The sequence below is a fragment of the Seriola aureovittata genome, chromosome 16 (assembly GCF_021018895.1).
Source record: "Seriola aureovittata isolate HTS-2021-v1 ecotype China chromosome 16, ASM2101889v1, whole genome shotgun sequence".
Classification (NCBI taxonomy): domain Eukaryota; kingdom Metazoa; phylum Chordata; class Actinopteri; order Carangiformes; family Carangidae; genus Seriola; species Seriola aureovittata.
Window position 1 is genome coordinate 11,510,235 of NC_079379.1, and position 12,983 is coordinate 11,523,217.

The 12,983-nt window shown below is 38.8% G+C and overlaps 3 protein-coding genes across 3 annotated transcripts; all 3 read right to left on the reverse strand.

Annotated features, from left to right (window-relative positions):
• Positions 1-1,208: 1,208 nt before the first annotated feature.
• Positions 1,209-4,869, reverse strand: mrpl9 (mitochondrial ribosomal protein L9). The gene is made up of 7 exons (XM_056398626.1): positions 4,646-4,869; positions 2,969-3,128; positions 2,683-2,807; positions 2,538-2,591; positions 2,314-2,415; positions 2,088-2,171; positions 1,209-1,729 (listed from the first exon to the last, which is right to left on the reverse strand). Exons 1-7 carry the CDS (start codon positions 4,724-4,726, stop codon positions 1,412-1,414), a joined length of 924 nt encoding a protein of 307 aa, XP_056254601.1. The 5' UTR covers positions 4,727-4,869; the 3' UTR covers positions 1,209-1,411.
• A 125-nt stretch (positions 4,870-4,994) lies between these two features.
• LOC130183326 (transmembrane protein 272-like) lies at positions 4,995-7,398 on the reverse strand. Its single transcript, XM_056398629.1, has 5 exons — positions 7,276-7,398; positions 7,137-7,202; positions 6,987-7,037; positions 6,691-6,882; positions 4,995-5,934 (listed from the first exon to the last, which is right to left on the reverse strand). The coding sequence occupies exons 2-5, from the start codon at positions 7,195-7,197 to the stop codon at positions 5,675-5,677; spliced, it is 564 nt and encodes a 187-aa protein (XP_056254604.1). The 5' UTR covers positions 7,198-7,202; positions 7,276-7,398; the 3' UTR covers positions 4,995-5,674.
• A 1,467-nt stretch (positions 7,399-8,865) lies between these two features.
• Positions 8,866-12,318, reverse strand: si:dkey-266f7.9 (uncharacterized protein LOC100006223 homolog). Its single transcript, XM_056398630.1, has 4 exons — positions 12,101-12,318; positions 11,360-11,454; positions 10,032-10,602; positions 8,866-9,418 (listed from the first exon to the last, which is right to left on the reverse strand). The coding sequence occupies exons 2-4, from the start codon at positions 11,425-11,427 to the stop codon at positions 9,038-9,040; spliced, it is 1,020 nt and encodes a 339-aa protein (XP_056254605.1). The 5' UTR covers positions 11,428-11,454; positions 12,101-12,318; the 3' UTR covers positions 8,866-9,037.
• Between the last annotated feature and the right edge of the window lie 665 nt (positions 12,319-12,983).

Genomic DNA, 12,983 nt, shown 5'->3' on the forward strand with positions numbered 1-12,983 from the left:
ATCAGGAATATCTGTGTATATGTCTTGTCCACAGCCGGTGTGCCAGAATGTTTTGAATAAGCTGAATACTTTTTGTTAAGGGAAAATGCTATGAACTGTGCAGAAGTGAAACAAAATACTGCCGCCCTCTCCAGCTCTGGAGAATATCGCAGGTATCTTCAGTCTTTTAGACACAAAGGTGCGTGTTGCTTCAAATCCTCCCACACTGCAAAGAAGCCTTTTTTTAATGGCTTTTCATGGAGGCATTGACATCATTGTAAAGTCTACCATGTTTTCCTTTTTACTTTATCAAAGCAATAGGTTGAAAACCCTCCATCAGTATTCTGTTAGTTCTTAAAGAGTAGCAATGTGAATTCATGGGCCAGCTTACTACTACATGCACTATTTCATATACATTGGATTTCGCAAAGAGCTCCACATGTAAACTATGGCTGGGTACCAGTAGTGGCTCACTGTACCAACACGTGCGCAACCTGATCTGCCTCAAAGCCTAATCTGATGTTTGGCAGACATATCTTAAATATACTAGCAGTCCAAGGATTGCTTTGAAATGTTATATTTAGATCACCTGCAGTGCTTGTGTAATATATCTGAGACAGAAATATAAATTACAGAGCTTCATCTGGTTACTTTGTGAGCTCGGGATTTTTCTTATTGTTGCACCTTACCCTTGATTTCCCTTAAGATAGTACAAAGAACATTTGCTCTAAAGCTCTCTATAATTAGCAAATCTCTTTAATGTATCATTAGTCACATACACACAGGATTGGTAAGACATGCCATGGTACTGTGACCTGAGCAGATTGGAGGGGTGGGGGGCTCCTAATGTTAAGTTAGTTAGGCAACGCTGGGAAAGACCTTTTTGTGTTTACCTTATTCTTTTGTTTATGAGTGTTGTGCAGTTAAACTTGATCAATAAATCTTTTCCTTTCCTGGCTCCACACCTTTAAAGGCCACTGGGCAGTTTTTTATTATTACTAGTATCACAATGATGCAGATGAAGTAAAATAATAAAAACAATCAGTTTATCCCACTATAATTAACATGATGAACATAATTCCCCAACACAACACTGCATTTTCCTCCCATAGCATTTTTTAAACATTGTGGTCAGCCTACTGAGGAAACATAACCTTTTATTTTCCACAATATTAAATAACACTGTATTTACAGTGGTCCTAAAATTAGAAAAAAAAAAACAACTTACATATCACTACATTATTGTTTAATGGTATATCGACAACCATCAGAAGGATACACTGATTTAAGTGACAGGAGAGGGGTTGTGTTGACTTCTGTGTAGATGAAAATCCTTTTAATAATTGAACCCAAACAGTTTCTATGTGTGTATTGTGTATTATAGGTAAACAGAATCCACTGTAGTTGTGTGGATGTCTTCATTTGGAGTCCTTTAATCTTTTTTCGGCCTGTCACTTGGTGGTGCTGTTGTGTCTTGAGTTGTCGGTGTAGCTGAGGCTGTTGTTTCCTCAGCGGCAGAAGCTCCTCCTGAGGCTGAAGCTTCACTAACTTGACTCACAGAGTCTTTACCAGCCTCCACTGCTGCATCAGAAACGGCCTTCACAACTGCTTCCTCTTCATCAGCGGCTTCTGAAATGTCTGAAGCTGTCTGCTGCTGCTTTTGTCTTTTCAACTGCTGCTGGTACCTTGCAGATTGGTCTTCATATGGCACCAGTGACAAAGGGATGCGAACTGTGTTTATTCCATTAACCTGGAGGATAAAAATATTAAGGATAAACATTCTAGTAGAACAGCCAAACTTGCCACTATTTTTTAACTTCCATGCAGCTTCAGTCAGGTGTGACACAAAACAGGTGCTTCCTGGGTGAAAAATTAATAAAACTCCAAGGAAACATTAAGTCTTTGTTTTATGAGGTTGCAGAATTTTTCAAGGACATAATTTTTTATTTTTTTATTTCTTGCAACATGCATCACCCACATGTAATAAATGCTTATCTGCAACATTTGAACTATTTGTCAGTTGTTCCGAATCAGTTTTTAACTACTAAAAGGCATCTATAATTTGGAGCTACATGCATATGATGCACTGAAAAATAAACATTTCTTACCGTTACTTCACACCAGTAATCACCCAAGTCCTTGATTGGCTCAAATGGAAGACTCAGTGCATGAGGTGGAACAACAACTCCCAGCTAAGAAAAGGTTTTCGTTAAAGTCAAAACAATTACAGAAGCACTTACTTAATGTCAAGTAGCGCATTTCTCAGTGTTTTGACTGAATCGTGTGTAATATGGGAAATAGAGAGGAAAATGAGGATTAGAGAGATTGACATACCTTCCTGAAAAGCTGTCTGCAAACGCTCTCTTTAGTGAGCTGGAATTCTTCAGAGGGCATTTTGTTGATCTTCAGCTTGGAGCGTTTAAGGAACTCCACTGTCTGTAAAAACACCAGGAAACCTTTGTCAAAAAACTGACAGCTGTTGGGTCCGTCGTTCCTTACACTGAGACTGAGAGCCAGGCATTAAGACGGTCTTTGAAAAGTGAAATACGAACACTCACCAGTTGTCCAGTGCGGGTTTGAATCCTGTCCTCTGGCCTCCCCTCGCGCAGAAGCTGTGAGTAAAAGAATGTGGCAATGATGAATAGCTAAACTCTGCAGACTAATATGTGCAGCTACATACAAACATTATAAAGCAGTACACACTCTTAACTCCTCAGCAAACATCGCTTTGTTCTCCTGTGATGGATACACAGCGAGACCTTCGGGCAGCAGCTTGTTCCTGGCAACTGATTTTTTCACAAACACAGTCTCTCCTCGCCCACCGAGCTCTGTCAGAACAAACCAGGAAAAAAAAACGAAACTTCAAGGTCATCATCCCTTCATATATTGACTCTATATTGATTCTAAGTCCCTAAATAAATCCATGATGGGTCACTTCAGTTAGTAATTTAGGTTTATCTGATCTGTTTAATGCAGTGATGATACTCACTTGGTACCGTCTGAGTCAGAATGAGCTCCATATTCTTCTTGGGAGCGTTTTTGGTGTCTTCAACCACCTTGTAGATTCTGTGTCTTCGAGGGTGAAGCCTCGGCGGGCTGCCTGCTTTTGACAAGGGGACCTGCCACCATCGCTCCACCACCACTGTATTCTGTGGAAACATCAAGCACCCAGACATTAAAATCTGAGCCTGTGCAGATGTTCAGTATATGTCAATTCTGTGGGTCCTTTACTGTTGTTGTGTTTCAGATATGCCCATTTTAATAAAGTTGTTTTTGTTAAACAGCATCAATCATTCTGGTACTACATTAAAAGTTGCATTAGGTGACATGCTGCAGGGAAGAAAATCACAATAATTCCAGTTCCAAAATCTAAGCACTAAAAAGTATCAGTGATATTTAGTTAACACTTGTGACTAGATGATAAAGTGCATCAGTCCATCTGAAAGTAAATGCATGCTAACTTCCTTTGAGGAGATTAGGATCTTCTGGTTTAGGATATGTAAGATCAATATTGTAAAATGAAAACAGGAAATAAAAGAAGACAGCACTACACACATTAATCCATGCACTCAGATTGTAGATCATAAAATAAACATCCTGTTCATATACCGACAAGCCAATAAAAGGTTTTTATGAAATCCTATGACTAGGGCATACTGATTATAATAATACCAATACATCTGGTTTTAATATATGTATCTGTTGTAGGTAATCCATCCATCTGTCTGTCTGTACAATGTCCTCTGTATTTATCTCCTTAGTAGCTTTGAGTATACAGTTGTATGCAAGTCCTAACAAATCAACTAAGGCCTAGAGTCAATTACGGTGGCCCTGAGAGCTCAACACACTGCAACTTAAGAAAACACATGAAATAGACAAAACACAAACAAATTCAGAAAACATATTCATCAGTTTGAGAACACGTGTGTTGCTAATACCCACAACACAACCAAATACACGAACACTTTTTTGTTTTGTTTTAATTGTTGTAGAGAGCCGTTGATTCAACTGTATAATTATATTGGAGGCCGCAGTTTGTGCTTTTGTTGAACTGTATTGCATTAAACAGAGATTCGTTGATATAAATGGGTTGGTCAAAGTAATTCAAATAAGTACAATTCAACAGTAGAAAAAAACGCAACTTTGAATGATCATGCAGCTGGATCAACACCTCAACAGTTTCAGCAAAAACTAAACATTATGTCCTTAATGAAGGAGGATCTATTACGCGACTGTTGTATTAGACTGCATTAGTTTTAGCTCGGTGTTCCCCATAAACTGACAACTGAGTGTGTATACATATATATTTATTTCATTTGATTTGTAATGTAATTTGTAATATTTGCCTGAGCCCATTTTATTTTGCATATAAAAACAATAAAAGCTAAAGAAAAAAGTATAAATAATGCAAGGTATATTATATTACGACTATAAATGCAATGAGAGAAGAAGAGTTTGGAAGCATAGACCTTGTTTTAGTTCAGTCTCTGTCCTCCGGTTTTATTATATAACTTTAAGAACAAGGTAACACTGGCGAAGATATAAGTAGTAATTTAGTATTTACTGCAAGATGTTATGGTACTGCTTGGCAGACAGGCCTAGGTCAGATCAGTGTTAAAGAGTGACAGCTGTGTGATATTTAATTGAAATGTGCAGAGACGCTAACCTGAGCAGGAGTCAGAGACAAACTCCTGACAGCAGTCTGGCTGAGCAGATCCTGAAGGACGCGGCGGCCTGAGCTCCACATGTTCAGTCAACACCGCAGACAACTGCCTTCAACTGTTTAATCCGGACAACTTTCTAAAATGTTTTTATCACAGTCTCTGTACAGCCGACACAACCATTCATTTATCCCTCGGTCACCGCTCGAGTCACCGCAGCGTGTACGCTAGCTAAAGCTAACGAGCGTCGGTTTTTAGTGACGTAAAAGGACCCCACCTGCTCCAATAGTAGTCCCGAAAGAATCCTGAAATGAAAGTCCTCACTTGGAAAATATCATAATCTTTAGAAACTTGATGTAACAATACAATTAAATCTAAAATAACTCCGCCTTTCTTTCATTTTATTTTCTTTTATTGTTCCACATTAAACAGTTTGTAATTGCATTTTTCACACATCATGAATAAAATGTTACGTAAAATGCACCAGGATGCATTCAATGAGCTGAATTTTTTTTTTAAATTATTTTATTTTTTACATTTTTTAATGTTTTTTATCTCCACTGATTAAACGTCTCACGGCTTTTCATATTATCAAGTGACTTTTTTGGTTCATGATTAAAGCTGTTCCTGTATTATTTTGCAGGTAATCATTATTAAAGCATAAGATAAAGACACAAATTAAAAAGCCAGCGTTTCTTTATTCAAGCCTTCACCTCAAGCAAAAATATGTTCATCTCATGCCATATAATTACTGGTGGCAGGGACCAGACAGTCCTTTGGTGACTCATCAAAAACACCAGTTTTATGGACAATAGATAGTTATTTTTATACACATACTGTAAATGACAGTGCTGTTGTGTGAAAGTGATATGATGTTTCAGCAGGTCTTACATTTGATCCTTTCATATATTGCACCTGACTAGAAAAACTACCACAAAAAATAAAAATAACCCTCAACAGTAGGGGGAGAATCAGGATCAGGAAAATTTTCACTTCTCTAAAACCTATTGTGAAGCCACAAACAAGGATTTAAATTACACATCACTAGCAATGGGTTCTTCAAAATAACCTGTCCCACCATAGAAAGTATTGCGGTTGGGTATCAAGCGACGTCCTGCCCTCACAGTCTTACAGCAGGCCAGTAAACCGAAGCAACAGCCACAGGTGAACAGGAGAGTCACACACACCCACACCAAGGTGGTGACAACAAAGGCAAACTGGAAGGGTGTCTTATGGCAGTACTGTTTTCCTGGTTCGTAGCTAGGAGGATATACAGAATAAACCCAGACAGTGCCTACAAGGAACAGAAAGCACATATTAGACAATGCATTTTTAGTAAGACCAGCCTCATGCCTGGCAAATTATTTGATGGCGACTAAAATATATTTAGAAGTAGCATATTAATGATGCATTCACATCATAGATCATATAAACATATTTCTCTCCCTTATATAATAGTACATTAGCTGCTTTTATCAATGTTGGTATTGATATTGGTGATCCTGGCCCTAAAATCTGCCCTAAAAACTTTAAAGCCCCTTAAGACTTAAAACTTCGAGTCTTCCTTTCAAATCTTAAGTATTTCTCTTTAACCTTAAAATCACGACTAAATAAATGACAATCAAGATTAAAAACATCTTAAAATATGCACAGTTGATATTCATGTAACATTTCATGAGTCTATGTATGATGTGATCGAAGAATGATATTTATTAAATGAACCGATTACTTTAATTTAATTATTACTCAGCTATTTCAATTATCTTCCTCTCTTCTCATCTCTTCTTATCACATACTTTAGCTGCAAAACGTTAAGAACTGTCAAACTGAAGGAAATGTTTTCACTGGTGACATTTTAAGCCTAATTTGAATTATTTTATTTACTGTTTCCATTGAACTATAGTGGAATAGAAGTATAAAGTAGCATGAAATGCGAATATTCAAGCAAATTGTAAAATTCTTGCACAAATTCAATTTCCATCACTGCCTGATTTCATACAAGAATTTAGAATCTGGAGAGACGTAACATCTTTCTGACAGTTTCTCAAACCTGCGATGAACCAGCAGAAAGTGAAGAGGTGCAGAAGGGCCACGCAGACCGAGCTCAGGATGAAGATAACGCCATCTTTCCAGGTGCTCTTGGTGTAGGTCAGAGTAAAAGAGACGAGGCTGACAGCTCCCAACACCATCAGGTAGATGGGGATGTAGGGCTGTATTGGACAATTTTTGATATGTATGGCCCCTGTGATGCAGCAGAGCAACAATGTGAATATTTGACATTTGGCTCAAGAATAAGATGCCAAAACATACTGCTTGCTGCCAAAAATCACAAAATAATACACCTACCCAATCCAATGGCTGCAATCATAATCATCCACCAAATTATATTCACCACAACTACATGGAAAAGGGAGAGGGTATAATAATATAAATAATATACAATATAAAAATAATGAAAAATGAAGGCATGAACATGATGGAGAAAAGTACTCTAACCAATTGCTGAAATCGCAATGGCACTTTGAGGCCTGAAATCCTCCTGTGGAGAAGGGATCATGTTTTCTGCAGAGAAAGAAGGAGTTATAAATCATAATATATCAACAAGGAAAGCTGCAGCAGCAGTGTTATACTGTACCTGTCCAGCTGTGGATGGAGACACTTTAAAGACACTCCAGTATTCACTAAATGTAGAAGTACGCATGAGCCTGCATTAGTTGACACTTTGTTAACATCCTCTGCTGCTTTGGCAGGATGTTAAGGCACATTGCCTCAAGGCAGAGCATTGTTTCGCAATACTCTCTGCATCTTACTAAGAGGATGTGATGAAAAAATTGTTATCTGATATAGATGATCTGCATGAAAAGTGTGTTTTAAGCCAGCCAAACCCTGTTTCTCTTGCAGACCACTTTTTCTGAAATTTTGAATTTTAAGACATAATCAGTACATCTCAATGGGAATGCATGGTGCAGCATGAGGGCTCAGTCAAAGTAATGTAGCACAGGACAGACTTGGTGATGCACATGCATTCACAATTCACAGTCAGGAAGATCTGTGTTATCAGCTTCTATCAGTGTGGTTAATACACAGTTTGCAATTTCATCACATGTCTTATATGTCATCTATTATTTACTGTAGAGCAGTTGGACACTTAAAACTCAGTGTACCTGCTTATTGCTGGTTTTGGTTTTCTTTGTGAATAATAAAGTGTTACTAGGTGGTTTTATTTGAATATCATGCAATATTATATAGGTTGGAGATTCAGAAATGCTATGTTAGCAGCAGCTAATGTAAATTCAAGTTGTTAGCCTCTAGCAGAGATGAAGAGCAGACAACAGAGGTCTGGTTAACTCACTTCTTGCTGACTCTATACCCCCAGATTTTGTTTATTGTCAAACTTATGGTCCTCTGCCCCAACCAATGCTGACTCAAGGGACATCAGATTTTGTGCAGCTCCCTCTGGAGCCACAAAACGATTTATGCAACTTTTTTTCACATGTGCAGTAGTACTCCCCAATACTTGTGAACACACTTTGATGTATAAAATCAGCAGAGTTCCCCTTTAACTTGTAAAATTTGCAGAGTGCCCTCTTAAAAGTGTTGAATAAAATGAATTAAAAAAAACACTGCTTTTAAAAGTAACAGTGAACCAAGCAAAGGTAATAAACACATAGTGAAATTAGCTTTCTGCTTCAATAACAATGTAGCTCAATTGCAGCAAATCATAGCGAAACAGCAGTGTGACAGTTGTGGGTTTGTGACACACAAGGTTGACACACCTCCCTATTGAGCCAGTACAGGATGTTAGTACCGACACAGTCTGGTGCTAAGCACCCCTGCAGCCACACTGCCACCCTGTGACAATGAAATGTCACTCCTTCCATCCACCCTGGCTCAAACACAACTCCTGATGGCCGTTCAAAGAGACGCAAAGCCACACAACCTGGCAGCGACCCCTGCAAAGTCAATAAACCTCTGTCCCAGGTGTTGGACCGGTGTTCATTCCTCCAGCTAGAATGGTAAATAGTTATTTATTTGGCTTATCTGGGCTTTACCACGGGTACGCAATGACCTGGCTAGTGACATATATTCACAATAAGTGTGAAAACAGCAATTGTAATACACTCCCACATCAGTTAATTACTGCACAAAATTTTGCATATTGCCACTTCTGATTAATTTGATGTGATTTTTATTTTGTTTCTATGGTGAATGACACAATGACAAGTTCAATCTGAGGTATAATTTTATAATAATTAAAATCATATTCATTACAGTAGGGTAGTAAAGTTACACCTCACTATTGCATCCAAGCTACAACTGCCGTATTTGGTGTCCATAGTGATACCTTATTGATTGTACAGTCATTGATCAGTTCCCTATACATGGTTGACTTTCACTCAGATATTAATATCAAAATCTTTGTTCCTCCTCTTTCTCAGTGAAGAAATTGTATATTTCAAACTTGCCTTGCTAGGAACTGAGTTAAAGGCCTGTCTGCTCTTCATGAACTCTAGTTGGAAGTCAATGATCATTTGAATAATGGGAGCAGCAGGGAAGTCCATGCATATGATTCCAAGGCGCTGGTTCAGGTCTTTCTTGGACCTAAGGTAGTTGTACAGTTGTGCATTGATGCGCTGAGCGACGGCTCTGGGGTACGCGAACACACCAGCTCCACTGCTGTAGGTGAGAAAGATCTGGGCCTGGTCTCCTGCAGGTGCGTTCTCCAGATGTTCATAGACACTTTGCCATTTCTCCTCCACGTGCAGAAGTGTGGGAACCTACATAGAGCAGTAAACTTTAAGTCACCCAAAAATTGTAGTTCAAAAGCATTTCCTCTAACTCACACACTTTGGTTGTGCCCTGATCTGCATAACTTCTGGGTTTAAGCAATGCTCACCTTATACCTATTGAATGTTTTACAGGAATTTTCAATGTAAAACCAGAGTGGGCTGCCTGCTCTACCAATATTTACAATGCTGTTGCATTCACCTGCCTGTCAGTCTGTCGTCTTATCCTAATTCATAGGAAAAAAATCCAAAAGTCCCTTGTCATGCCTTGTGGTGGAAAGATGTAATGTGTCATGTAAAGTAAACACAATCAAATTTACCATAAGTCTACTAACCTAAGGTAAATACGGAAACCACAGTCAATGGAATAAAAAAATTGGTGTTTTGTGCAGGTATTAAATCTTGTGAATGATCTGTATCAACACATTATCTCTGCATGTATTTATCTTTTTTCTAAAATTATAATTCAGATTTTTTTTTTTTTTTCCACACTTAAAATGTAATGTTGTAGCCTGTTGGCGTGGTAGAAGGGTGAGAACTATCAAATTCAATAAAGAGCATTCATTTAAAAAGGCAGTTTATATCAATTCATAACTTTTCATACCTTCCAGTTGTCTGCTATGTCCAGGGATCTATAGCGCATCCCCAAGTCTGGCCCAGAAAAGTCTTGCAAGATGATGAGTTTCCCTCGGGCCTCTCCCATGGATGGCACGAGCCGGCTGTGCCACAGCAGGTCCCAGTGAGCATAGCGGTGGATAAAGTCTACCACAGCACCATAGATGTCATTCGTCTCACTGAACTCCTCCTTTACACGCATCAGTACAGTCTCACTGGGATACTCTTGTAGGAAGTCAGCTACACCCTCCAGCACATGGCCAAAGTGCGCCCGCTGATAGGACACCCCATGATGGATGGTGAGGTTCCCCTTGAAGTGGCGCACACGGATGTCCAGAAAGCGAGCACCTGCCTGGAGCTGAGAGGCCAGGCTCCAGGTCTGGCATTCAGCATACACACCGCCGTACAGAGCCATGGTGTTGTGGGTCCCAGGCATGGTGACCTCAGACAGCGGCTGATCATCAGGAATACTGGCCATCCAGGACGGGTTGAAGAACTCCGGGTTGGGTGTGTCATCATAGTCAGGTCTCTGAATGGCACTGTAACTCAAACCAATGACTCTACAATGTAGGAGACGTTTGTCAGAAACATATTTTGTCCAGTAAATGCATCAACCTTTAAACATCAGCCACCTGGCAAGTTTTCATATCATAAGAAATCAATAAATTAAATACAAAAATAAATGCAAAATAAAAACATTTTGGTAATAAAAATGGCTATTTCTATATTTCTACATTTATTTATTTATTTTTGGATATCTACATTTATGTATTTATTTCTGTGTCCTTTGCATTTATTTGCATATTCAACTATTTATTTGTCCTTCACAAATAGAACCTGTTTGATCCAGAGACTCAAACTCAGTGACAAGACACTCGGCTGACGAATAGTGGAAATATCATCACTCAGTCAGTCAGGGACATTAGGGCTGGCCCTGCTGTTGCGGTCCAGCCAATAATGTGCTACAGATTCTAAAAATGGATCATTTTTCATGGGAAATTATTGCTTTTCTACAATTTCATTACTTTTGTTTTTTTTGGACATTTTTGGATATATCTATTTATAAATGTATTTGTGTATTTTTTTTTTGTTTTAAACCTTTGATTGGTCTCTGCATTTGTGATCAACAGTATTTTTTCTTTCTTTTCTTATTCATTGTGTGAGTGTGTTTGCTGATCTGGGTGGAGATGTTCTTAGAACAATTGCTTGTGCGGGGATAAAGTTTTGCTGAATTGAATTCAAACCTAAAATGGGAATAGATATTACACTGGAAATCAGTCTGTTGATCCATCTGTGGCATGATTTCAACACACTCACCCCAGAAGGACCATCAGCTCAGTGAACATCTTCTGCATTTTCACTGGGCGTCCTCTGATGTTAATCATGATGATTTCTCACGTCTGATCAAGGGTCTATGATCATCAGAGGTAAAGACAAGAATAATACAACTTCAGTCACACTTCACCTGTTCAGACTGACTGAATGAATCCTTCAGGTTTTTTTAAAATCATTCTACTGCTATGGAGTATTTTCCTGACTAAAAGTTGATGCGACACAACCAAGATGTTAACAATCACCTGAGAAATTATTGTAAACACATCATATGCTTGCTAGTGTCGTAGGGCTAATACAAACAAAACTTTTGAACCCTTTACTCAATTGATAAATATCGCTGAGTCTTTCTCTCTCCCTGACTTTGACCTCTGCACTCCTGATTACAGGATGCTTAGTTAAATTAAAGTGCCTGAAATAAAACTCAATTTCCCCTCAACTCTATTTCTCTCCCAGGCAACTATGCACCTGCATACTTATAAAAAAAAAGAAAAAGAAAAAAGCCCTCTCCCAGCATGAAGGTATTTCAGCCAATATAAAAAACCAAACAAACAGTGGAAACAATTCAATCCCGGTCCAGGAGGTCGACCTCAGCTCACCCCTCCAGGCAAATTCAATGGCAGGCTTAAAGCTTTCTAATCCCAAAACTGAACCAAACCATCCATTGCTGCTGTGTCAGACCTGCTGATGTGTTCATGTGCTGCTCTGGTTTGCTCCGGTTCCTACCTGTAACCAGGAGGTGTTCGTCCTCAGACTGGTCCGGGTGCCTGGAGATGACGGACAGAAAAAGGGACAGAGAGAGCAGCGGAGGGGTCAGAGACAAAATGACAGAGTTGGTGTGTCGACCCGGGATGTTATTGTGGGAAATACCACAGAGGAGCTGAGCTCTATGTTAGCATGCTGGGGTGCGAGTAGAGGGGTGTGTTTGTGCGTGAGGGTGTGGTGTGTGTGCGAGGGTATTCATCTGGTCACGTCCCTCATTTATCGCGGTTCAGAAACACATTGCATCATAGACTGAAACAATGTTTTCCTGTTTTCAAATCAAGACAAGGAGTAGGAAAAAATGAATCAGGCCACTGCAAAATGATGCCTAGACTCCACTTTCTGACTTTTTGCCCTGGTTTATTATTTTAGTAGAAAGAATCTGAAAACTTTTAAATGATTTCTTACATGGGGGGGCCCATGTGTATAAACTGCAGCTGAGTGATTTCCCACAGTGTTTCTTATCAGTTAGTGAAAGCACCAAAAATAGGCCCAATATTGATATAAGAATTCCAACAGAGAAAACTTTCAACTTTAAAAATTGAATATACTATGGTCTACATACATATTTTTGCATACAAAATGCTATTTTCAGAAAAAAAAAAAAGTAAACATTTTTTGACTTTTGGTCTGGCTCACTGTGACTGCCCACAGTTTTAATCAAATTATAAGAGGTGGACAAAATAAAAGAAACAACCAAAAGAGAGAATATTAAGTAAAAAGGAGGAAGAGTATATTATGTCTTCAGAACAGCTAATTACGTGATATAAGTAAGTCCTGAAGTTTATATAGAGATTCAATTGGTTTGGTCATAAACAACCTACATGCAACACAGAACAGTAGATAA

What these genes read in the sequence shown, in the direction of transcription:
- mrpl9 (XM_056398626.1), bottom strand. Translation starts at nt 4,726, where the DNA reads ATGTGGAGCTCAGGCCGCCGCGTCCTTCAGGATCTGCTCAGCCAGACT. An exon ending in TGTCTCTGACTCCTGCTCAG is followed by an intron (nt 3,129 to 4,645) that starts GTTAGCGTCTCT and finishes ATGTTTCCACAG; the next exon opens with AATACAGTGGTGGTGGAGCG. An exon ending in GCAGACAGCTTTTCAGGAAG is followed by an intron (nt 2,172 to 2,313) that starts GTATGTCAATCT and finishes ACCTTTTCTTAG; the next exon opens with CTGGGAGTTGTTGTTCCACC.
- LOC130183326 (XM_056398629.1), bottom strand. Translation starts at nt 7,197, where the DNA reads ATGATCCCTTCTCCACAGGAGGATTTCAGGCCTCAAAGTGCCATTGCG. An exon ending in GATTGCAGCCATTGGATTGG is followed by an intron (nt 6,883 to 6,986) that starts GTAGGTGTATTA and finishes GCTGCATCACAG; the next exon opens with GGGCCATACATATCAAAAAT. An exon ending in TTTCTGCTGGTTCATCGCAG is followed by an intron (nt 5,935 to 6,690) that starts GTTTGAGAAACT and finishes TGTTCCTTGTAG; the next exon opens with GCACTGTCTGGGTTTATTCT.
- si:dkey-266f7.9 (XM_056398630.1), bottom strand. Translation starts at nt 11,427, where the DNA reads ATGATTAACATCAGAGGACGCCCAGTGAAAATGCAGAAGATGTTCACT. An exon ending in GAGCTGATGGTCCTTCTGGG is followed by an intron (nt 10,603 to 11,359) that starts GTGAGTGTGTTG and finishes CCTACATTGTAG; the next exon opens with AGTCATTGGTTTGAGTTACA. An exon ending in ACATAGCAGACAACTGGAAG is followed by an intron (nt 9,419 to 10,031) that starts GTATGAAAAGTT and finishes TGCTCTATGTAG; the next exon opens with GTTCCCACACTTCTGCACGT.